This window comes from Odontesthes bonariensis, chromosome 6 (genome assembly GCF_027942865.1).
Source record: "Odontesthes bonariensis isolate fOdoBon6 chromosome 6, fOdoBon6.hap1, whole genome shotgun sequence".
NCBI lineage: Eukaryota > Metazoa > Chordata > Actinopteri > Atheriniformes > Atherinopsidae > Odontesthes > Odontesthes bonariensis.
The window spans coordinates 40,194,736-40,218,890 of record NC_134511.1 but is presented as its reverse complement, the minus strand read 5'-3'; the positions used below and the strand labels follow the sequence as shown (position 1 = coordinate 40,218,890).

The window sequence follows — 24,155 nt, the reverse complement described above, 5'->3', positions numbered from 1 at the left end:
TTGGATTCTGATGCCGTCTATCAAACTGCAATCTGCTCCTCCCTCCCCCTCCTTCCCCCTGTGCGCGTACCCTGCTCCGTGAACGAATTACGCGTCCAGAAGCTTGGCAGGAAGCTAAACTAGAGCCAGCTTGGCTAGCACCTAGCATTATTAAACGTATAGTTATCATATACTAAATACTAAATACGGCAACGATCGATGCTTGCTGTCAGAACAGCGCTCGTGCACCTTCGTGCTCGTGCGCGTTCATGTACTCTAGAGGCGTGCCTTCGGGGGGAAAGTGAAGAAAAGGGTTGGGACTTTTTACCTGTGTATTTTCAAAATGCAGCTTCGCTGGACTCAAAATCCAGGATCTCCTACCCTACCTTTAACAGAGTTGTCAGAGTTTGTTAACGATTGCAATCACAGACTGCCTTCATTTCGTGTGCACGCTCCAAGCTTAAATTTGGTCAAATTGGAAAATTTTGAATATACAATAAAGTTTCATTTTCAAAATTTTTTTTGTCTTACCAGTGTAATAATGCCACAATAAATGGCAGCTTGTATATGTGAGATAGGAAATTAGTTCCAAATGACAGTCTGTTGCCTCCAGCCTTCCCTTTCTATCTCAAATACTGCTTTCTTTACCTTATTTTTCTCTCACAGTCTGTCTGTCCAGACCAGTCCAGCCTTGCAGGAGAGGGACATGTTTTGGGTAACTCTTGCTGGGGCCTCAAGATGATTACAATGCACACAGGTATGGAAAAGGTACCTACGGCTTTTTACAAGGGCCCTCAGGCTTTAGGGGCAGGCTTTCCTTTCAGAATCTTTTCACCCTTACTTTGTCTCTTGCCTCTCAGTTGCCTTCAGACAACAATAATGATTTAGAGCAATTAGTCCACCCCACTATCCAGTGCGCACCGACTGGGATTTCAGCGTTGATTTGTAGTCAAAAACTGATATATGGTCCAAACGTCTGGACCTATTTTCATCAGCTAAAATGTGGTTGCACCGTTAACTTGTCAGAACACAAATTTGTTAGAATAGTTTGATAATTTGTCCGACTGTAAAAATAAATAGAGATGGCTCTGACGGGTATGATGGCTTTCTCTGCCACCGGTAGGAGAAACGTGCAATATACACAAAAATGTCATTTTAGTTCGTTAAGTGTTTTATATACTGTACATAAAATGTGCTAAATAAAGAGGCTACAGGATGCGATGAAGAAGCCTCCAGTGTTTTGAACAGGAGTTGTATGGAACAGCATCTCATGGTGCCCTGCCTTGCTATTCTCTGCCTGTGGGGATAGTGTTTGCTGCCTTCATTGGATGAGGAGGTTAAGTTCAGGCATTAAAGCACAATGATGGTTTAGAGTCTGGGTAACCATATCACAGGAAGAGCAGTGTGAGTCATGCCATACTCAAGTCACCTGTTCACTTTCCATGGTAGTTTTTCCCACTTATAGTAACGCACCAAAATATGGACTTTGAAATATTTATGAATGAGGTTAATTGGAAAGATTTAGCAAATAATACTAGCTCTCATCAAAATGCACAGTTATGTATTTGTCTTGCCTAAGTGTTGGTGGTATAGTATTGATTTAATAATTCACACCTTTTTCTATCGCTATGTTCATTTCCTAATGATTATTAATCCTAGGCTGCAGAAGTTTAGAGACAATTTTCATTTCTGGCATAACAAAACATGGCTGTGGTAGTCTTACAGGTGGCAGATATTAAGTGTGTATTAGATCCTCGTGCACCACAACACCAGAACATCAGTTGCATAAAAGAGGAAAAGGACATTAAGAAAAGTCCAAAAGTTTCATCCACTTCCTTTGGAGACCTGTAGAGGTTACAATTTCAAATGTAGTGACTTTTCCAGCAGGCTATGAGCAAAATAAGGCTAAAGTGCATAATTTATTTGTTAGTTCAGTTGGTTAGAAGGCAACAGTGGCATAATCAGGTAATATATGTGAATGATCTTTTTTTTTATTGTTTCTTTTTCATTTACGCTAAATCCCTGTGCAGTAAGGAGTAAATGAGAATTTACAATCAAAATACAAGGAGCTGGTGAAGACACTTTGCCTTTTGAAGCTAATCTCAACCTGTTATCACTGATGATCAGTTGTTTTGAAACGTTTTCCACAAAAAAATACTCACAGGGTAGAGTCAGCAATCAGGCTTTCCCGTCACACACAGATGCCACATGCTGGGAACCAAGGCTCATTTCGATATGCTGAAATTCACTTCTATAATGCAATTGTTTTTAAAAAATTACTCTGTGTAGACAATTTTGAAAAAAAGGACAAGATTAAAGAGTGTTACTGCACTCAATGACAGTGGCTTCTTAACTTTTTTTTCTGTAAAACGCACACTGGTAATGTAGACTTTATGTTTAATATACCATGCCATATCAGACAGTCACATCACTCACTCACTGTATTTTCACCACCGCTTCTTCCACAACACGCACATGTGTTCACTAACTTATTTGACTCGGCTGCTCTCCTACTTGTCCAGCAGCAGCCAATCACGATGATTATCAGTCAAGAGTTGATAAAGCCTTTTCCCCGTGTGGAAAAGCTAAGCACAGAGTTTCCATATAGCCATTCTTTGCCGGCTCCTCACTCCTCGTGTTGTCATGCACGTTGGTCGGAAGCCACCTACCTCCATCTGAGCTTGTTCTCGTGTAATGTAAACTGCCTTCATGTAAACACAAAACCTTACAAACCTGTCAGTGATGTAACAAATATATTTAGGAAAGGAGAGGTGTACTTTTAATAGATGAAGCCGGCGTGCCTTAAGTGGTTTTGTGGGATAAATGAGAAAACTTACTTACAATGTTGACAGAAATACTCAAATTCAAACCGAGACATGTCTGCACCACCCTGTTTCCATTTCGCACCCTTGGATTTGACTGGTGCGCTCTCCACATGGCATCAATGTGAGCACTTCAGCAAAAGTTCATTTAAGCTGTTGCTTGTAAAGGAAGAGATATAAACACGGCACATCCATGAGATAATGTCAGAGACGAAATCTATAACCTTTTTTCTATTAATTACTGAAATGCTCCAGGCTACTTGCAGCTGCGAGGTAAAGACGCACTCACTCTTTAAAATGAACAGGGTGAATAGCTGCAAAAAAACATCAGCCTAATGAGGAGTGTGATTGGATGCGGATTCAGTACCTCTCTGGCACATGGTCAAATTAAGTTTTTGTCCCTCCTCCACAAGGTGTCTCATTCACTTTTTTCAGATGGGCTCCTCCTCTCTGACGAAATAACGGCGTGGGTTACACGAAATTGAACTTGTTTCTCGCCAACACTTCACGCATTCTGTTGCTCCGTTCAGAACCGCTGTCATCCTGGAGCAAGACCCCGCAACTGTGGAGCATCACAGAAAACAGAGAGGCTCACCGACAAGACCAGAGTAGCTGCGTCAATTTGGAGTGGTCCTATCAAGGCACTGTTTTACGCACGCATGTTACGCACTGGGAATAGCTCAATTTGAGGAGTTTCATGAATATTTGCACTTTTTATGGAATAAAACACTTTTAAACGTAAGTAAATTTCTGTTATTTATTTTATTTACCCTATATTCGAACTTGAATTTGAGAATATTGCTATAAATCTAAAAATCATTACTTTACGTTTTTCTTAACCATTGTTGTTGTGATAATTATGTAGCATAAGTGATTGATTTGAAAACAGATGAGTGTATTTAAGTGAACTTATCATTTTATGAATAGTACACCCACTGATGCTTGCTGTCCTCAGTTGACCTGCACTGTTGTGTCCCACTACTGACTGGGGAAAGGGAAAAATCAGTTTTGATATGGCTCCATACCTTTTAAATGAGCCTGAATTAACTTTAACGTAAAGTTAACTTTAAAACACCTTGTTGTTATGTCACGTTTTCTGCTGAATATCACACCAGCCGGTGTTTCTGGAAAGAAATTATTTATTTATAATAGTGACAATGATTATATTGTGAAGCAATTAAAATAGAAGAAAATCTAAATCTAAAAGCCAATAAATTATTTGATAAATGTCCCAGACATTGCGCATGCAGGCATGACCCCATAGCGTGGAGCATCTCCAGTTAGCGCACCAAAGAGGCTGCGATGCTGAAGCAGACTCCTTTGGATGACTCTTTTGATTGCCTTTGAAATTCTATCCAACTACATTATCAATTTACAGCTAACATAGCTCGACGCAAACCCCATATCACTGTAGGCTATTGTTTGACAATGACACATATTCATGGCATAATTCGGTTGCTGTTTGGATGATACGGTCGACAAAATTGCTTGAGCGCATTAAAGTCAGAGTGACAGAGTGCCACCCTGAAATATTTCAGGTGATGATGTTGAGTCGTTACTAATTGCCATTTGATAGAGAACTCCCACAGATTTCAGCTCCCACTGCGACCCGCCGCTTGTGTTTATACAGTGGGGTGCTAATGAGGGCGAGGGGCTCCCTCCTCCTGTCCTACAGTCTCCAAAAACGTTAAAGTTCGACCCCACAGGAAGTTTCGCCTCTCAGCTCCGCCACCCACAAATTCAATGAGTCAGTAAATGTCTGTTTTTGCCTCACCATATTATTTCAAACAAAAATAATATGGGGATTGTCTCTCAGTTTTTGTGATATGACAAAAAATGGCTTCTCGAAGTGCCAGCATAAAGACAGCGATGAACCCGATAATATCAAAGTCATTCAGCTGCTTCTGTTATTTTGATTGTTTAAACTTTTTGATGGTTCAACAGTGCAGAGCCAGTTCTGTGAAAGCAAATGTGCATCTCATTAAGGGAAAAGTGGGTTAACTGAGAAACATAAAAACTAAATACCAATGGCTTCCTAATGCATCTTTTTAATTTTTCCAACAGATGTTACTAAATATTAAGCATGTCCTGTGGTTGTGTTATCTCTGTGAAGCTGTAGCTGCAACTGGTGAGTTCTGAATATGTTGATACGTCTCCCTTTGCTTTTTTGTCTCTCTCTTGGTCATACCTCTGTCCCTCCTCCCTCCATCTCCCTTCCCTGTTTGCATTTTCTCCTCCTTCACCTCTTGTCGCCCATGTCTCTCACTCCTCCATGTTCTTTAACATGGTCCCATCCAGCAGGGGTCCACTTTCCAACTTATCTTTAACAAATTGACTGTTATACAGCATAAAGATATTCACTGTGTTCTTAAAGTAGTAAACTTTGACGAGCTTCCTACAGTCTTGGTCCTGTGAAACGTGTCTGCTCAGAGGTGAAGGTGAAAGTTATTTAGGTTTATAACTCAAGACCCAGTGGCCCCCACGGCTCTCTTGGTCCCTTATTTCTGTGTTTTTTTTCTCTGGCTAGGGACACCTTTCAATTAGACTCAGCTCCCAGTCTGGAACCCGAACAGCTGGTTTCATCCTTCATCCTAATAAGACCCTCTGTTAAAGCTCATAGACTTATGCCTCTGGGGCTGTCCCACCACTGTTTCCTGAGCATTCCCTTCATTGTTTCCTGTGAATACCCCCAACCCCTTCCCAAAAAGAAAAAAAGGAAAGAAAGAGGAAAAAAAGTAAATTGCCTTCCTCTCCAATGGGGCTTGCTGTGATTCAGCCTACTGCCACTCATTCATTCTGTCATACATTCTCTTTGGTTTACCGCGTGATTCACACAGAATTGAAATTGAAGATTAAGCATAGGAACTGTGAGCTTCCTCTGATTTGGAAGCAGTAAATCTCTTTACTGTTTGCAATGGAATAATTAAAATAAAATAAGATATCCCCTCTCTGTGCTACAACTGGAGTTTATAACATTATCAGTTTTCAGCTTGGAATAGAAATGTGACATCCCTGATATTTTCTGAAGTCATTCCTTATGTGTGGATCTAGCTGTCATAATTACAGCACACTGCTGTAGGTGAAGGAGCGATATTTCGAGAGGGAACAACCAACACGCACAGAATTATGCAATAGTGTAGTGTAATGCAAACACGACTCTTTGACCAATTATCTTTAACTTCATGCAAACATGTTCAACATACAGTACACTCAGTGTGAAATGAGCTCCCACACCCATCATTTTAAGGATGAGGTTTGACTTTCCACTTTCCAAGAACCACTCTCAAGCTATGATGCATGTTTTTTTAATTTTTTTTTATTAGTTTGGGTGTAGTTGTCACACCCTATCAATGTTAATGAGTCAGACAGTTTATAGTGTCTACTTGCATGTGTTGGCGATAGGATGAATAGAATATCAGAATATGTATGTACATGTGTGAAAAGAAAAATAGGTGGGGCGTCAGCACTGAAATGTAAATTTTTATGAACTGGAGATGCATTTAGCTCTTTTTCTTTTTGTCTTTCAGCATCCGGTACATTATCAATAATCAGACCAGTCAGTGGATCGCTCTCAGGGAAAGTAAATCTTCCCTGCTCCTTCTCTACAATCCCGACGTCAGCACCAGTCATCAGTCCCAGTGGGGAAACCATTCCCAGCGATTACTTAAGGATCAAATGGACCAAAATAGTTGGGGAAGTAGAATCCACAGTGCTGGTGGCACAAAATGGGGTCATCAAGATAGGCTCAAGTTACAGGAATCGTGTATCAGTGCCCAGTCACCCCAAAGATGTCGGTGATGCCTCACTTACAATGGTCAAGCTGCGTGCCAGTGATGCTGGAACTTACCGCTGCGAGGTTATGTATGGGATCGAAGACACCAAGGATACAGTTAACCTTGATGTCAGCGGTAAGATAGTGGCAGCTTCTTTCCCACATTGAATCAAACTGAATACAAAAATATTGTAGAGGGGGTTGCTGCAAGGACTAAATCATAGTGAAATGTGATAGAAGTGGTGATAGAAATGTAAACGGCACAAGAGAACTATGGGCGCCCTTCTGCTTACTTTGATAGCTGCAGCTGCCCAGTAGTTAGTGTAAACACTATTTTCAGTTGCTCTTATTTTAGAAGAGATGCTCTCTTAAAGAGTCAGATGAGACTTGGTGTCCTTGTTCATACCAAGTACGTTAAGTGTTGGAATTCCAGCATTTATCCACCCAAACTATTAATCCATTGGAGGCCAAATGTGGATGATATTCCAGGCATTGAGTAAAAGTTTAGGCATACAAAATCTCATGCCTCCCTGCCATCTTGGGTGCCACCTTTTCATTGGAGACTTTTCACTTAGAGGGACACCCAATAGGCATTACAAAGTATTTTACTCTGCTTTCACTGTTAGACTTATCAAGCAAACAATATTTCTTGGTGTCTTGAAAAATACAATGTCAGTGTGGGTGTGGCGGGGTAAAACACCCTTAGAACGCCATTTTGAGCATTCTACATGCTTGCACGTATTGTAATTGCTTAATAACTTGTTGAAGGCATGGGTGGGGGGATACTGGGATAGTTTTGGTTTACTCTCTGCACAAGCTCTTTCCAACTATCTGCAATGTTAATTGAGACTATCAATCAAATCTTTTGCGTCTGTTTACTGTCCGCAAATATGGGGATTTCAGGGCCATGGCATCACATGCAGTTATCTTGTTCCTTTGTGGTGAACTGTAGACTATTTCACATATCCTCTTGGTTTATTGCAAAGCTCCTCCTTTCCAAAGGAGTGGAGCGCCTAAATTATTTCACTCCTAGTGTGTGTTTTATAAGACACTTGCCATAATTCACCACTCTGAAATTATGCTAATGAATTCCAGATGACTATCTTCAACTGTCAATGCAAAGTTTCATTACGTCTCATCTTGAAATGGCCTTCTTTTCTAACTATCTGTTGCCAGGTGTTGTTTTTCACTATCGAGCAAGCACCAGCAGGTACACTTTTGATTACCAGACGGCTGTCCAAACTTGCCAAGACATTGGAGCAGCCATTGCTACCTCTGACCAGTTGAGAGCAGCTTATGAAGATGGCTTTGATCAGTGCGATGCTGGTTGGGTTGCTGATCAGACAGTAAGGTTAGCGCTTTTAATGTAATGTGTTTCTCAGGTAATGTGAAATGCTTTTTTACAAAGATTATGTGTCACATGCATTATATGGGCTCTTTCTTTCTCTGTTCATACAGATACCCAATTACAAATCCAAGAAAGGGCTGCTATGGAAACCTTCTGTCTAAACCTGGTGTTAGGTCATATGGAACCAGGAAACCTACAGAGACCTATGATGTGTACTGTTATGTAGACAAACTTGATGGTAAGCTATTAGGTGCCGTTTAGTGGTAATGGCACATTCTCATGCTGAAACTGTCATGGATATAGTGTTTTGATACTTTAAAGACAACAGTATAGAAACTTTTGTATATATTTTGTCACACAAAACAATCTCAAATGTTGTGAAAGGGAATCAGGGTTACGGAGAAGCTTCTAATAATTAGACTTGAAAGGGTGGCTGTGGTGGTTTTTTGAAAAAATATCCATCAAAAATGTGATAATGGGGTTTTTAACTGTCTTTGGCACCGCCTATGGGAAGTATTTGCTCCTCAGCCCTCAGCTTTTTTTCTGTCTATTCATTATCACGCCTGTTACTGCTGATGGACTAAAACTAAGAAGTAATTTATATGGATTAAGATCTCATTTGTCACATGTTAATTTCACTCACCCCTCTCCATATACCCTTTTTATATGGGATTTTTTCAGTACAGTGCAGCTCTGTTTGTATTTCTATTGTATTACTCAATTTGAAGTCCTGAGCAGACATGGTGACAGCCTTGAGATGCCACTTCAGCCACTAGGGAAATGCACCTGCAACCCTCTGCTTATCTGCCTCAGTTTTCTGTCCACGACCTCAGCAGTATGCGGAACAAAAATATCTAACATGATGCAATAATACTAAATTATTAATTCCACAGGGAGCTGTAAGATAAAGTTTGAGATAAGATTTGGCTGAAGTATAATATTCTAGAAGAAGTTGAGACGCATATGTACATAATTTATTTTACTGTAAAACCCGTGCCCACTGCATCAAAATAACACTTCAGCAATATAATGTTTAAAGAGCAGAAAATATCAATAATTACCATGTAAAAGTGTGGCATTTAGATGGTAAATGACTTTTTGAGGTCATTTGTGTTGTTTACTTTTAAAATGGATTACATTTATGGGTGGAAAGCATCTCTAATCTCTTGTAATCTATTGTAAATCAGTTGGATGAAACCAGTGCAGTATATTTGAAAATGTTAAGCCCAGTTCTTACTAAGAACATGTCAGGCAGTCATCCCCTCTCGTAACAGTACTTAGTTTAAGTTGTAACTTTACATTTCTGTAGTCTTTAATACATATTATCCTGTAGGCAAAGACAGCTGTTTGTATTGCTCAGAAAGTTTTATCTAGTTCAATCGCTTATGATGGGAATCCTAAAATATGGATACTTACAGACAGCAGGGGCACATTGTCTGCATTGCATTCCCACATGAGATTAATATTATGAATGAGCTACTGTACTACTAAATATTATTGGTAGGAGATGTTTTGGACCTGTGTCTTTGACAACAGTGACTTTTGTCTCACATCGGATCATTCCGATATTTCACAATGTGAAATATCGGAATGGTCTAAAAATCTGCAGCCTGAGCTGAGCCCAGATGATGAGCTATTTAAGTGTGTTTGTTGTTTACATGGTTACAGAAAAAAGGTGGATTGACTGAAATGAAGTCTTAATTGACTTAATCTGCTTTTTGGTCCAGGTGAAGTCTTTTATACTCCTGTGAGACGTAAGATGACCTTTGAAGAGGCCCATGAAGAGTGTGAGAAGATGAATGCTGTCCTTGCATCCCCTGGCCAGCTTCATGCTGCTTGGAGAAAAGGACTGGACCGATGTGACTATGGCTGGCTCACTGATGGCAGTGCAAGACATCCTGTTGCAGTGCGCAGACCTAAATGTGGGGGAGGCCTGCTTGGTGTCAGGACCATGTATCTCTACAGAAACCAGACCGGCTTCCCAGAACCTACTAAGAAACTTGGGGCTTACTGTTTTAAAGGTAAAAGCTTGTTCTTGTTGGAAACCATTTTGTGTGTTTGAACACCATGAAAAGATTTGATGTATCAGGAAACATATTAAAAGAAAAAAAACTGTGCAATGCTCAGAGAAACTGCAAAAAAAAAGGAAAAAAAGGGCCTACGTCTCAGAATCTACCTTAATTAGCTTGTTAGATGTAAAAGTTCATGACTGTGCGATTAGGAAAAACGCTGAGCAAGTATGGCTTGTTTTTAAAGCGTTGCCAGGAGAAAGCCTTCTCTCTCTAAAAAGAAAACACGACAGCATGGCTTTGGTTTGCAAAGCTGCTTCTGAATAAACTAAAAGACTTCCGGAACACTACCAAACAGGACCAAAGTGGGAAAGGGTTGGTTATAATGCACAGCACCAGGTGAAAAACAAACACACATCATACCACCTGTCAAACATGGTGGTGGGGAGGTGAGGATTTAGGCTCCTTTTGAAGCCACAGCTCCTTGGCACTTCACAGTCATTAAGTCGACCGTGAACTCCTCTGTTTACTGAAATTGGGTCGTGCAAATGTACGACCAAATTGTGGAAAATTAAAAGAATAAGGATGTTAAAATGACCTTGTCAAAGTTCAGACCTCAACCTCACTGAAATACTGTGGGTTGGACCTTAAGAGAGCTGTGCAAACCTCAAGGAACTGAAGCAATGTCGTAAAAGAGGAGAGGGCCAAATTTCCTCCACAACGACGCGAGAGACTGATAACATCATGCAGAAAATGATTACGTCAAGTTTTAAACGCTAAAAGTGTTTTTTCAAGCTACTGAATTGTGGGGTGTTGTTAGTTTTCCCGCACTGCTTCTGCATTTTTGCTTACTTTTTGTGAAATAGATAACACATGTGTATCATGTATCCTGTGTTATTGTTCATCTGAGGTTATATTTATCTAAATTTAAGACCCGGTGAGGCCCAGATGATTTTTTTACTTTGTTCTGATATGTTAAACATTATTATTGAAATAGGCTGTACTTTATTTTTTTCTCCTGACTGTAAATGTTACATTTTCATTTATAAAAGACACAATCATTGAAGACGCAGACCAATCCTAGCCCGACTGTAAAAAAAACTGTGAGCTCATCTCCTACATGTATTCACTTCTACCTCCACACCCTCTGATTTTCTGTATGTTTACACCACTGTGCACATTCCCACATCCTAAACGCAGCACACATTTAAAACCTCTACAACCTGACTTTTCTTTTTTCTTCTCTGTTGAATTTATGTGTCTGTTTCATGGTTTTGTCAATTTACCCTTTCAAAAACAATGGTAGCAACACAGGCAAAGCAGAGGCAGGATTTTCTAAGAATTGTGTGTAATGGGGCAGACTACAGCATCGAGTTGACGTCACTGTCTCTCATTTTTGTCTCACGCCCTGCCTGAGGCAACAAAATTAGCTAAGAGGTGACTGAAACCCTGGCAGTATTCTGTGTTTACTTTGAAAGCAATGGACACATAAGTTCTTTTTTTATAGTTTGCTCACGAGTTTGAATACAGCTCGTTTAGCTCTTATTCTTATTCTTGTTCTTATTTTAATTAAAATTTTTATTCGTATTCGTATTCGTATTCGTATTCTAAAGGGCGGATTATACTTCTGCGTCTATCGTCTTGACGTGTTGCTTTGCTCTGGTCGCGAACCACTTTTCATGTTATGGTTCTGCAACCTCGGTCTGGAATTTCTCGGGACGCACAGCAGTTTCCCCTCGCGAGAATTTCGGTGGGCGGTGACGAGAACTTTCGGCGGCGCCGGCGGAAGTGTTTATCTTTCAAAAAAAAAAAAAGTGGATGCAAGATATGGATCTGGAGTTGCTCGACATCGAAGAAGAACAGCTTCTTTTATTGCAGTTGGCGAAAATGCAAAGGAGGAAGCCACACAGACAACCGGAAAGGCACACCGAGGACCAATCACAGCCGCTTTTGTCTGCGCACTTCCGTTGGTGGTCTGCGTGCGTCCGACGTGTAGTCAGGATTTTTCTGAGGTGCACGACAACGCGCGCAGAGCCTCTGCGTGGGGGAGTGGTCAAGATTTTGACGCTCGCAGAGGCTCTGCGTCCGAGTGTCAGAGGCTTTGCGCCTGAAGTATAAATCAGGCTTTATTCTTATTCTTATTTTTATTATTCTTATTTTATTCTTATTCTTATTCTTATTTTTTATTCTTATTCTTATTCTTATTTTATTCTTATTCTTATTCTTATTTTATTCTTATTCTTATTCTTATTTTTATTCTTATTCTTATTCTTATTCTTATTCTTATTCTTATTCTCATTCTTATTCTTATTTTTATTCTTATTTTTATTCTTATTTTTTTTATTCTTATTCTTATTCTTATTTTTATTCTTATTCTTATTTTTATTATTCTTATTCTTATTCTTATTCTTATTCTTATTTTTATTCTTATTCTTATTCTTATTCTTATTCTTATTCTTATTCTTATTCTTATTCTTATTCTTATTTTTATTCTTGTTTTTATTATTCTTATTTGTATTCTTAATATTCTTGTTCTTAGTCTTTTTTATCTATTGATTTATTTATTTGTCATCTCTTCACTTCTTACTTACTTCCAGATGGGCTTATGAGGGTTTCTTGACCTTTATCCTTTAAAAACAAAACTATCGGATATTTAAATATTTAGGGTATTTAGAGTAAACCCAATCATAACACATCCAACCTAAGTTGATTAGGGTGTTGAGATCCATTTGATGTTTTTTTTTTTTTCCCTGTCATAAAGGGTTTTGGTATGTGCACAAATGACCTCTTGTTGCAGACAATGGTGATTACTGACCATAAGAAGAAGGGAATGCAGCTATGGATCTCTATAAATAGAGACAGCTTTGGTTTCACTGAAAGCTGGCTGAATTAGACTAATCCCTCCAAATGTGATTGTTCTTAACTAATCAGTATTCCCGCGGCAACACCAAATGACAGGTGATAGTTATCATTTCAGAAAGCAGAAAAAGAACCTAATACCACGCCTCTCAGCCTTTTTAGACTCACTATCTAACCCCAGTTCACCTCTCATTTCCTCTGTCAGTTTGCCCTCTGTCATTCTCACTTGTACTTATCAGAATAGACGTTTGGATAATGGACAAAGCTACGACTGGACTTCTAAATTCAGTCATCCTCTGTGACCTTTGACCTGGCCTTTCCATCTTTACAAATGAGAGGTTGGACAGATAAGCCGTCCGCTGCCTGGTCATTTTCTGCCCCTTGGGCCATGCTAACTTTCACAGTGATAAGTCCTCGTGGAGTTCAGAGGGCACAAAAACAGGCCACCCTTACCTCCTGCTCTGTGTATGTCATGTCAGCTCTCTCACTCGTGTTGTATTTACACCTTGGTGTAAGTGCTTTACAAGTACCCTCCTTTCGTGGAACTCTTTCTGTCATTTCCTGCTTTCCCACTCCCAAAAAGTATCTCAAAAGAGAAATATTATGTAAACCAATGTCCAATAAATTACACAGAAGGACCACGAGAGAGGGGGTAGATGCAGATGTTTGCTCTCTGATAAGTCTTTGGACTGGCCTGAAGGGAACAAAGGCCTCTATAACAGCTCAAATGCACTGGTGAGATATTGTAAACCTTCTGAGAGAAGGTCCTGATTTTAATGTAAGAGGAAAAAGCGTGTCTCAGACCTTACATCAGAGATAGTTTAATGAGGAAACGTCTGTAGTACGTAATGGTGAGCAGCTGCTTTTATGCAGTCAGTCTGTGGCACCAGGGGAACCTTTCTAAAGCTATTGCACTGCTTTTTATGGGTGGGACTGAATGCAAGAGCATGGGAGGACAGAGGAGCAGTGCGGCACAGAAAGACAGTGAAGAGGAAGCTCTCTTCAATCAGAAGGAGTTAAAAGGACTTATTAATGAATATTTCAATAAATGCTGTAAACTTGCTAAATAGTGGACATTTAAGAGCCATCAGTGGGATGGAAAATGAAAGCAGGTTAAAGATACAGGTAAACGTTAACATGAAAATGGTTAGAATAGCTAACAAACCACAACATTAAATTCCTCCACATTTATGTCCTGTTTAATTCTTCAGTTACAGTCATTGGAATTCTTCAAGGCAGACCATGAAATATTTGGAGAAACATTCAAAGTGCACTTGTTTTTAATTATTTTTTTATAGAGTTTAGAACACTCAATCAAACACTCACAAATATCCAGATTATCGGGTACATTGGAAAGACTATTAAACTGTGGCATTAGCTCTTCTGTGTGCCTGAGAACCTTGTGTGAATCAGTGTGATAGTTGGTTACAAACAACATGAAGAGTTAAGAGAGGTTGTTCTTTGCACGTGGGCTTTCAGGAAACGTTTCACTCTGGGCACTTTAAGTTGATGTTTTACACTGTTATTGCAGCTGTTGTATTTTGCTCGTTGACTGCAACCGATTCACAAGGCTTGACTCACGAGCAGAGAGCTAAACATACTTACAAAGTAAATAAAAAAAATGTAAAGAATTTATCAGTTTTTGCTCACATCATTGTTATGCCTGCATGATATTGTCATTTACAATAACATATGACAGCTTTTTACAGATATGCACCATTTCTGAATGCTTAAGTGTCTGCTTCTGTGTGTTGTTTAGGAGGGAGAGATGTGATCAATCAAGCAACCTTTGTGGATGTGTCCATGTTAGAAATCTCCACCACCACCATCGGTTCTACTACATCCATGCCTAGCACCACTGTTATCACGACATCCTCTGACACACTGTCAGATTCAGGAGAGTCTTCAGACTCTGCAGATCCCACAACCCCTTCATCTATGTTCTCTACCAGTATGGCTCCACCTCGCCCCACTCCTGCCAACCAAGAAGAAGACTTAATTATAACAATTGCACCCACAATCAAAGAGGAAGCACTGTTTGACCTTGATGACATTATAAGTGTAGACTATAACTTTGTGGAAGCTGTTCCTGACCGTGGCGATGTAATCATACAACCTCAAATCCCAACAGCTGACACCACAGTGTCCAGTGAGGATCCAGACGACCACTCAGGTACTGATGTCAGCACAATCCAACCCGATGTCCCTGTGACAGATTATTCTTTCAGCACAGAGAGCATCATTGCTGAGAGGAGGACAGAGGAAACTATTCTGAATTCTGGGATTACCACAGCAATGGCCTCTGATATCACTAAGACTCCTACAGAACCAACAGATTTCACCCTTGAAGAAGTGTCGAGCTCTGAATCAGCACCGTCAACTGTCGCCATTAGTGCTCATTCAATGACACCAAATATTAAAGATCTACCATCAGTCCGGCCTTCTAAAGAGGACCTCTCACTCAGCCCATCTGACAGCCCTGTTATAGTTGATACAACTTTGGTAGCTACAACCTACCCTCCCACTGACACTACCTTTATGAGTGACACGAGAGCCACAGAACCAGCAGAGAGCAGTGGCACTGAAACACAAACTACACCAGGAACACCAGCTGAAGCTGTGGCATCATCAACAGCTGTGCACGTCTTTGACGAGTCTCACAGTCAGTTGCCAGAGCACAGTGGTGACACAGCAGAATATGTGGAAGAGTCCTTCACATCTGCTCCCATGGCATCAACCGTCGTGCAGATTCAGAATACAGCAGGTAAGATACTTTAAACTTTTACAGCCTAGTAGCACAAATGAGATGTGCCACAGCTTGATGTTCCTTTAGCCACAAAACACAAGACTGGTGTTTAAAAATGGGGTGAATTAAACAGTTTTTTTTCAGTAGCCGGAAGCTGAAGCATTCATTCTTATGTAATAAGGTGCGAAGAATCTGTTAAGCAGCAAGTTAGAGGCAGTTTAGATATGATTCAGTGTATTAACCTCTGAGTTAAAATGATGTTTCATGGCAGTTATTATTATTCATTTATACAGTGAAACACATGTGGTTTCAACTTGCTAGTACACAGAAAATACTGTTTTTATGCATGATTGGTTAGTTTATTCGCGATCAATCAAGTTTGGGTGTTTTGTTATCTAATGCCCTCTGGCTCATGTTTATGTGTTGTCTGTCTAACTTGCTGCTGAAAGAGTGCGAAGCCTCTGGTGAGCAAATGCTCTGATAATGATTTGGACACAATCAAGTGAAAAAGGGATTCCATTGATATTTACGATGAGTTTTAAATTTACGTTCACAGTGCAAATATGCAAAGATTGTTATCAAGCTGTGCATGAACATATTTTAACATTTTTTTTGACATTATCGTCAAGTCTTTTTATTATTTTTTGTCAAGCATTCGTGCCTATGTAAATAGAAACTTGAACTACTGAAAAGGTGCCATCAGTGCTGAAAGGTACACAGAGGTTTTAGTTTTTAGGGGATGCCACATGCGTTTGAGCACAACAACACAACTCCATATACTGCATTTATTACAACCTTATGGCCTCAGAGTAGAGGAGTCGGCATGCCTGCCTGTAGTCCGGGCCATTCACCAACTGAAAACATTTGGCGCGTAATGAAATGCAAAATATGATGACTGTCGAGCTGCCAGAATCCTGTATCAGACAAAAGTGGGACAACATTTCTCTCTCAAGGTCCAACAACTGGTCTCCTCAAACTCCCAGACATTTACAGCCCGTTGATAAAAGCTACACAGCAGAAAACCCTTTCCCATCTTTATTGAGACATGTTGCTGCCATCAAATTCAAGATGAGATAATAATTTTCATCACATTGTAAAATGTCTCACTCTCGCCATTTAATGTTTTCTATGTTCATGTGTGAATGAAATATTGTTTTTTAACAGATCTGCAAATTATAGCAATCTGTTTTTATTTACACTTTCCTTTATATCCCAACTTTTTTTGTAATTGTGGATGTACAAGTAACATTGCCCAACAGTGTCATTAAATCATGGAAGAAAACCCAAGGTAAGGGGAAAAAACGAGCATAACCAGTCCGCTTTAGGATGTATATCTTGAGAGCAGTTGAGTGGTAAAATTACAGTTTTAAGTTTTCTGCTAGCTATTACTATACACATCTATGCCACATCTTTCGTTGGAGGACATGATTCTTTGGAGCCAGCATCATTAATGTCTTGCATTATGAAAAATATCATCTCACACTGAAACAGCAGCTGCATCATTTTTCTACTACCTGGATTTGTTTTACACATTTGTACACAGTTTGTTGTCTTAGAGGAGCAGCTCATGTTGGAGAAAAAAGGACTTGCTGAATTGAAAAGGATACCAGAGTATCAACTGGTCATTTGGCAGAATTTGAAAATAACCTTGTGGGAGTTACTAAGCCTGCCTGAGTGAGTAATGATCTCCTCTCCAGATTATACACAATCAAGTGAGCTCATCAGCACCAGGCATACGCTGTGTGGTCAGTTTTGTTGCCAAGACTACACATACCATTGCTTGTATGTTTGTCTGCACAGAACTTAAGAGTACTCTAAGATAAAATACGATATACCTTTTTGTCATTGCAGGCAAAGTTAAATTTCAATAGAACAGACTCCCTGGTACAAATTATTTAGATATAACAAGAGACTGTACCAAATATACAGATATGAACACGTGGGGGTGAGGATTGAAGGTGGGGTGTTAAAGGAGGGAGTGTTTAATCAATGAACAGCAGCCACACATAACTGTTTTTCTAGTCCAAGTGTGTGAGTACATTGTGAAGGACCAGTGAAATGGCATCCTCAGTAGATTTACTCATAAACTGATACTGGTCCAGGGACGGTGAAATGTGTTTTTTCTAATGTGCGTCAGGATCATTCTTTCAAAACATTTCATCAGCGGTAGTGGCGGGGCTACTGGGCAGTAGACATTAAAGGACATAGTGACTGTTGTTTTGAGCACGGGGAGGATTGTGGCTGACTTGAGACATGTTGGGGCAGTGGCCTGTTCCAGAGAGATGTTAGAAAGACTGGTGAACACTACTGTCAGCGCTGCAGTGCAATGTTTCAGGACCTGTCCTCGAACCCCGCCTGGACCCGTGGCTGTGTTGGGGTTGATGTATGTCAGAGCCCGTTTCACCTCAGGGGGCTCAGAGTCAGTGCACTTGATGGGGTCCCGGCAGCTCTGTGTTGGTGTGGCTGCCTTCACAATCTAACATTAAATTAAATAATGAAAAGCAGCATTCAGCCATCAGCAGGTTAAGGACATAAGTTGTGGCCATACAAATCTCTTTGTATATTTTACGTCTTTGAACTGGAACGTATGCATTTGCAGTATTCCTCTCTTAGAGTGTGACCAGCTGACTGACAGCCAACCTGGCAATAACAGAGGTGTGTTGGCAGGGTTACCTAAGCGAGCACAGATGCTTGACTTCTGCTCAGACTGGACACCACCTCAGGAGGTGATGTCATTACCAACTCACAGTCTGCCTTCTCTCAGCTGGAGTGCCTGACCAGAGTGGGTGATTACAGTTACTTTTTCTGTTACATCTTTTGATCAGCTGAGACAACCTGGGCCTCTTTTCTGCCCTCTCAGTTTGTTGGGCAAAAGATTGTGGAAAGTATTGTGATACTTGGAAAAGTGTGTTGTCTGGCTGTATGGTAACAAAGTGCACTCTAATATCAGGGTGTCAAAAAACAAACAAACTATTAGTCATTGTTGCTCAAAAGCTGGCAATGCCTTTTGTGAACTGTGCCCATCTGTTTCCAATCAATTGATGACAGTTAAATTCACAGTTTGACACATTATGAGTTGTTGAATTATTGATCCCATGAGGCGTGTCAAACACAAATGTCCCAAAACAATTTACAAAACCACCAACAGAGCATTCTTACTGTGAGTAAACATGTATTCGACGTTCAGTCTGCGAAGGCTTGGCAAACTGATCCTTATACATTTTGGAAAAGATCAATTGCTTTCAACTGATGTTTTACATGAGAAGATTGAGAGGTCTGCACATTACATACACAGCAGCACTAAATAAGTCTGTTAGCTAAACCTGAAAAAGTGCATTGTCAAAGTTTTTTAAAGGGGTGAAATTCAATACATTTACTCTATTTTGCTTTACTGAACAAGCACTATACTTTAACACTGAAAAAGTCAGATCTATAGCACTTTGTTTGAATGGCATTTTGGTACGGTAGCTGTTACTGTTTTTTAGAACAGCTTTTGCTTCTAATAACATGTTTAATGCAGTTTAATGCATGTTTAATGCAGTTGAAGACTTGCAGTAGCTGCCTTCTTGTCTCGTCTGAAGCTTTGAATGGTCGCCACTTTTTTAAACAAAAATGTTTCCTATCATTAACTTGTTTCCCTCACAAGGGCCCTTATGATATGAACTTTTCAGAACACAATTAATAAGGGCAAAACCAAAACAATTTTTAAAATCACAGTAATAAAATCATCCGTGACGACACTTTAACTAAAACACTTTAACATTACTTAATTAGGGTTAGAAAAATATCATGGTTAGGACTACAATGCATTCTTTGTGGTACACCACTGTCACCTTAATGGACGCCATGTTGCTAGTTTTCTTCTTTTTTTTTGGGTGACATATTAACACATGTTAGGATACTTTGTCACTTTCTGGTTGGGTTTAGACATTAGTTGCTTTTCCCCGTGTTTCCTCAGACTTGTGTTCTTAAGCGAATCAACCGGAAATGAAAACTAAATCAAACTTTTTCCCCTCAAGATTTTAGTCAAGTTCATTGAAATAATAGAATTTTCATGGATTTCAGAGAGAGACCCCAATGTGTCCCAGAAAGTTGAAACTTGATAGAAACAGTGATTCTTTTGGCATACATGTTACTGATCATCTGATTGACTGATTTACAGTCAAACTGATTTTCACACTACATTTTGAACATTTTCAAGGGAAAACTTCAGTTATATTGCTAATGGGAAGCTGCCTGTATAGTGGTTGTGCTATCAATGTCGTTCAATTACTGCCAGCATTTGGTCTCTAATTGCTGAAGTAAGGTTCATCCATCAAAGGAAAACCTATCAGGGGACATAGTCTGCCTATCAGACAGAATTATGGTCTGAAAAAACAAATGTGTAGAAATAAAGCACTGAGATTAGAAGTCAAAACTAACTGGTTATGGTTGAAAAGAAATGCATTGTTATGCAAACTCTGCCACCTTCTCATTAGTGGACATAATTTGATGCTTCACATGCAGTTGCTCAAACACAAACACTAGAGTTCCCATGTTCTTTGGGCATAGTTTTAGACCATTACTGCCGGGATGAAAAAGGTTTTCAGTCAATGGCAATCTTACAGCAAGAATATGTATATATATATATACTGTATACCGTATTTTGTGTGATCATACAATTTGTATGATTGTATTATTATTAGTTTTTCATTTAACTGCTTTCATTAACTGTTTCTCCTAAACAGCTGTGTTTGTGCATAAAGTAGCTCTTAAGACGAGGTTAGCTGCTGCTTTCTTGGAGGCTTCTGAAGCCAGTTGAAGGTGCAAGGTGATTGGATGTGTGTGTGGGCGGGAGGGGGTCAGTAAGGCAGGCAAATTACCTAAGTTCCCAGGCCTGACCTGGATTTGCAACAGGTGTCTTTCTGCAGTGCCGTGCGGGTGCAGGTGTTATTTACTGCAACCAATAATCTTTCTACACCCTCATTTGTGTGAAGCAGAGAGGAAGGGGTGAAACTGAGAGCAAAGAGGAAGAAAGAGAGGTCCTGTGTGGATCAGCTGTTGGATTGTTCATTTTTATGCTTTTTTTTTTTGTTCTCTCATGCTGTAAGAGGAGCATTTGGATTTGCTTCACACATTTGTCTAATATCTTCATTGATGGATTTTGTGTTTTAGTTTAAGGCCAATATCTTAAAGATGATTTCCTCCATCCAGACAACTTTGTGCTTTCTTTATGTATGAGGACAAAATCCCATGTGAGGCAGAACAGTGTAGGTGGACTATGTCAATATTGCTGTTAAGGGACTTGAATGTTGGTTTTGTGTTTCCAGTGAAATTAAGAGCCGGCAGCTGACATATGAAATCACCTCAAGAAACCTTCTCTTAGATTATATACAGGGAATAAATAAAATAGCAAAACACCTTCTGCAATGTAAAATATTCTAGGTTGAATGTTGTTAAGGAGATGGTATTTTTGTGAAGGATATATTATTTATCAACTTGATCTTTTAGATTGAACTATAGACTTTGAATGTGTTGTCTTGTGTGGTGTTTATTGTCTACATCCCTTGTGGATTTCTCTGTGTTTGATCACAGAATGATAAGAGCTGTGAAGATGAATGTCACATTATTGAACTTTACACCACGTTGTCGATAGGCTAATATACCAGAGCCCATTTTCTGTGTTCAATATGCCATATGCTATTAAGTAAGAGAACTCTACTCCCCATGTTGAATTTTTCTTTTACAAATTGTATCAGTAGTATCTTTTATCAGTAATCCCATCATCGTGCAGAGTTTGTCAGCACTGTTCAAAGACTTCTCTGTGTTCGAATGGCCTTTTGAAATGATCGTCCTTTCAGATGTACAATACAAGTCTTTAAATTGTGGCTAGAATTGATTTTAATTGAACTTTAGAGCCGAACTCGGCCAAAGCCTAAAAATGTTGGTCAGAGATTTGTTTGCAGTGTTTTGCATTTTCTTCCTCTCAGTTCTTTTTTAAGGTTTCAGAACACACTTTGCTACTGTGCAAACATGCACTATTTTGCTCCTACTAACTTGCTAATATCACATCTAGAAGGTAGTTTGAGTTTGTGAAGACACTTTCCGTGTGTTTTTGAAAAAAAAGATGTTTTTGATGGTTTTCAGTCCTAGCATTACCTCACTTTGAAATACGTTTTGCTTCTTGACACAGAAAACACAATTTGGAGGATAGAAAATTGACTGATGTATAGTAAAAATGTACATGTGAAAAGTAAATAAATTGTATTTGGAGTGTCTGAAGAGATCATCAAAAAGGTTAGTAAAACACACAAAAAATGTATACTATGCCTGTTTAATGCACCAGATTCCAATGTTTTGGGTATCGCTCTTCTAGTAAAGTGGCTCAGTCCTTATTTTTGTTAGTCTCTATCATATAAAAACGTCTGACTTTCTAAATCCATACCTCTCTTTACAGAAAGAAAGAAATAGTCTTTTAGCCCTACTCAGCTGACATCAACAAGGTTATTTACTGATACATGACAATGGTACCTCAGAAACCAGAGCCACCTTAAGCTTGTGGTGCTTATATGAAACTCATATCAACTTTTTTCAAAGCTGTAAATGTGCTTCCTATCTGAATTGATTTGTTTCTTCTTTTATCTGACAATGACTGCAGCATTTGTTGTTCATTATACGTTTGATAGTGTGACTGACTGTAACAGAATGTTGTATGTAGGATTTTATCTCTAAAATCATTGTATATTTGGGTTAAAATACATAGATTGTTTCTATGTTAAATGCATAACCTAAACTTTGACTCACTTTGCAACCAAATAGTCACACTTATGCCTTATTTTTGTTTTATTCTTCATTGCAGTTGAACAGAAATTACAGCCTCAAGATTCTCAGTCTCCAACTGTGCCAATTGTGCCAGACCATCCTATCCCCTCCATAGCTGATGGGGAGCCGATCCAGCTGACTGGAGGCCTCGACCCTTTCCCCCAGGCTGCTGTGACCATCACTCCGACTATCAGCTTTATAAATGGTAAACAGGAGATCACTCTGGAGCCACAGAGCCAAGAAGGAAAAGAGGCCAAAGGTACCCAAATGTTGATAAATGTGACAGCTCTGGGGGCTGGTGGTGAAACAACCACAGGGTTTGATGACAACTGGACCGATCTCCCTGATACTGATACTGAATCTATAGGCACAGCAGCGCTGACATCTACAGAGGACACAGAGAAGGTTTATTATGACCCTTCAATAGTTGAATCAACGCCTCCACTCATAATGGATAAGCTGACCACAAAAGACCCAACACACAAAGACTTAACCCCAATCCCATCCCTTACAGTGGAGGCCAAGGCTCTGTCACAAATTACACAAAAAAATGAAGGCCAAGCTGCAACAAATTCTACTGACTTTGTTCCGACAGTAACACCATCTGAGCCGCTGGTCACCAAAGCAACTGAAGAAACCCAAACAACAAAAACCCAGAAGAAAACCCTCTCTGTCAGCACAACGTCTGGACACGACGATGTGGGCGAGTCAGGGAGGACTCCCATGGATATGAAAATTGATTCAAAAGTGACTCAGACTGTGAAGGCTGAGGATGAATCGCCCGTAACCTTTTCAACCAGACTTTATACAGCCAGAGATGAAGCTGAAACCACAGAGGAAAGAAAGAGCACATCTGCCACTCCAGCTGAAAAAGACAGCTCTCAGTCCATCTCTACTCCCTCCTCTGATGATGTCACTGGAAAAACACCAACACCAACCAGTGAATCTAAGGGCGTCACTCAAGATGTGGACAGACAGAAAGAGATACAAACCAGAAAAGAATTTGCTTTGAGCTCTACCCCTTATGAACAGTTTACAAAGACTGAGACAACACCATCCACAGATATAAGTAGGACACAGACACATACTTCTTCACAGACAGCACTAACAGCAGAAATACAGACGGCAGACACAGATGAAACATCTGGTCTCATCCCTGATGTGTGGGAAAGAATTTCAACAACTGCACATGAGGAGAGAAAACAAGATGAAACAACTTCTACTTCCTCTTCATACAGTGCTATAGACATAATCAAGACAACAATGGCCTCATTCTCACAATTTTTCAGCCAGCATTCATCCGAGAATACTACCGTATTAACAGAAACTGATGAAACACACGGAGAGTCAGGTGAACCATCAGTTTCTTCTTATTCTACAATATCGATGATAAGCCCTTCAACAATTTCTCCAAGTTTATCTGCTGTTTCAAATGTTGAGGATGACACTATTACACCTGAGCCCTTAGTGGAAGAATCAGTTTCTTCCTCAGCGACAAAACCTGAAAAAACACCACGCAAAACTTCCCCGGATACTGAGTACACTGAAGCCTCTTCTGCTTCTTTAATGTCTCAGACAGTGACAGTGAAAACTACGACTGAAACTACTGTATATAATCCATCATCATCATCAGTCACATCATCAGCGCAAAATGAAACAAATGTGACTTCAGAGTCAGCAGTTTCTACACATTCATCGCCCTCCAGTACAGAGAAACCAACATCAGTGTCACCGCAACAGACTGTTACAACTTCCTCAGCTGAACACTCGGTCACACCAGAGGAAAGTTCAACTTCATCAACAACAGATGAGGACAGCT

General features: G+C 39.8%; 1 protein-coding gene across 1 annotated transcript; it reads left to right on the top strand.

The window, feature by feature from the left end:
- The first annotated feature begins 1,061 nt into the window (after positions 1-1,061).
- LOC142383057 (uncharacterized) lies at positions 1,062-23,937 on the top strand. Its single transcript, XM_075469172.1, has 8 exons — positions 1,062-1,098; positions 6,329-6,709; positions 7,750-7,924; positions 8,032-8,159; positions 9,649-9,942; positions 14,549-15,553; positions 22,374-23,405; positions 23,912-23,937. Exons 1-8 carry the CDS (start codon positions 1,062-1,064, stop codon positions 23,935-23,937), a joined length of 3,078 nt encoding a protein of 1,025 aa, XP_075325287.1.
- The last annotated feature ends 218 nt before the right edge of the window (positions 23,938-24,155 follow it).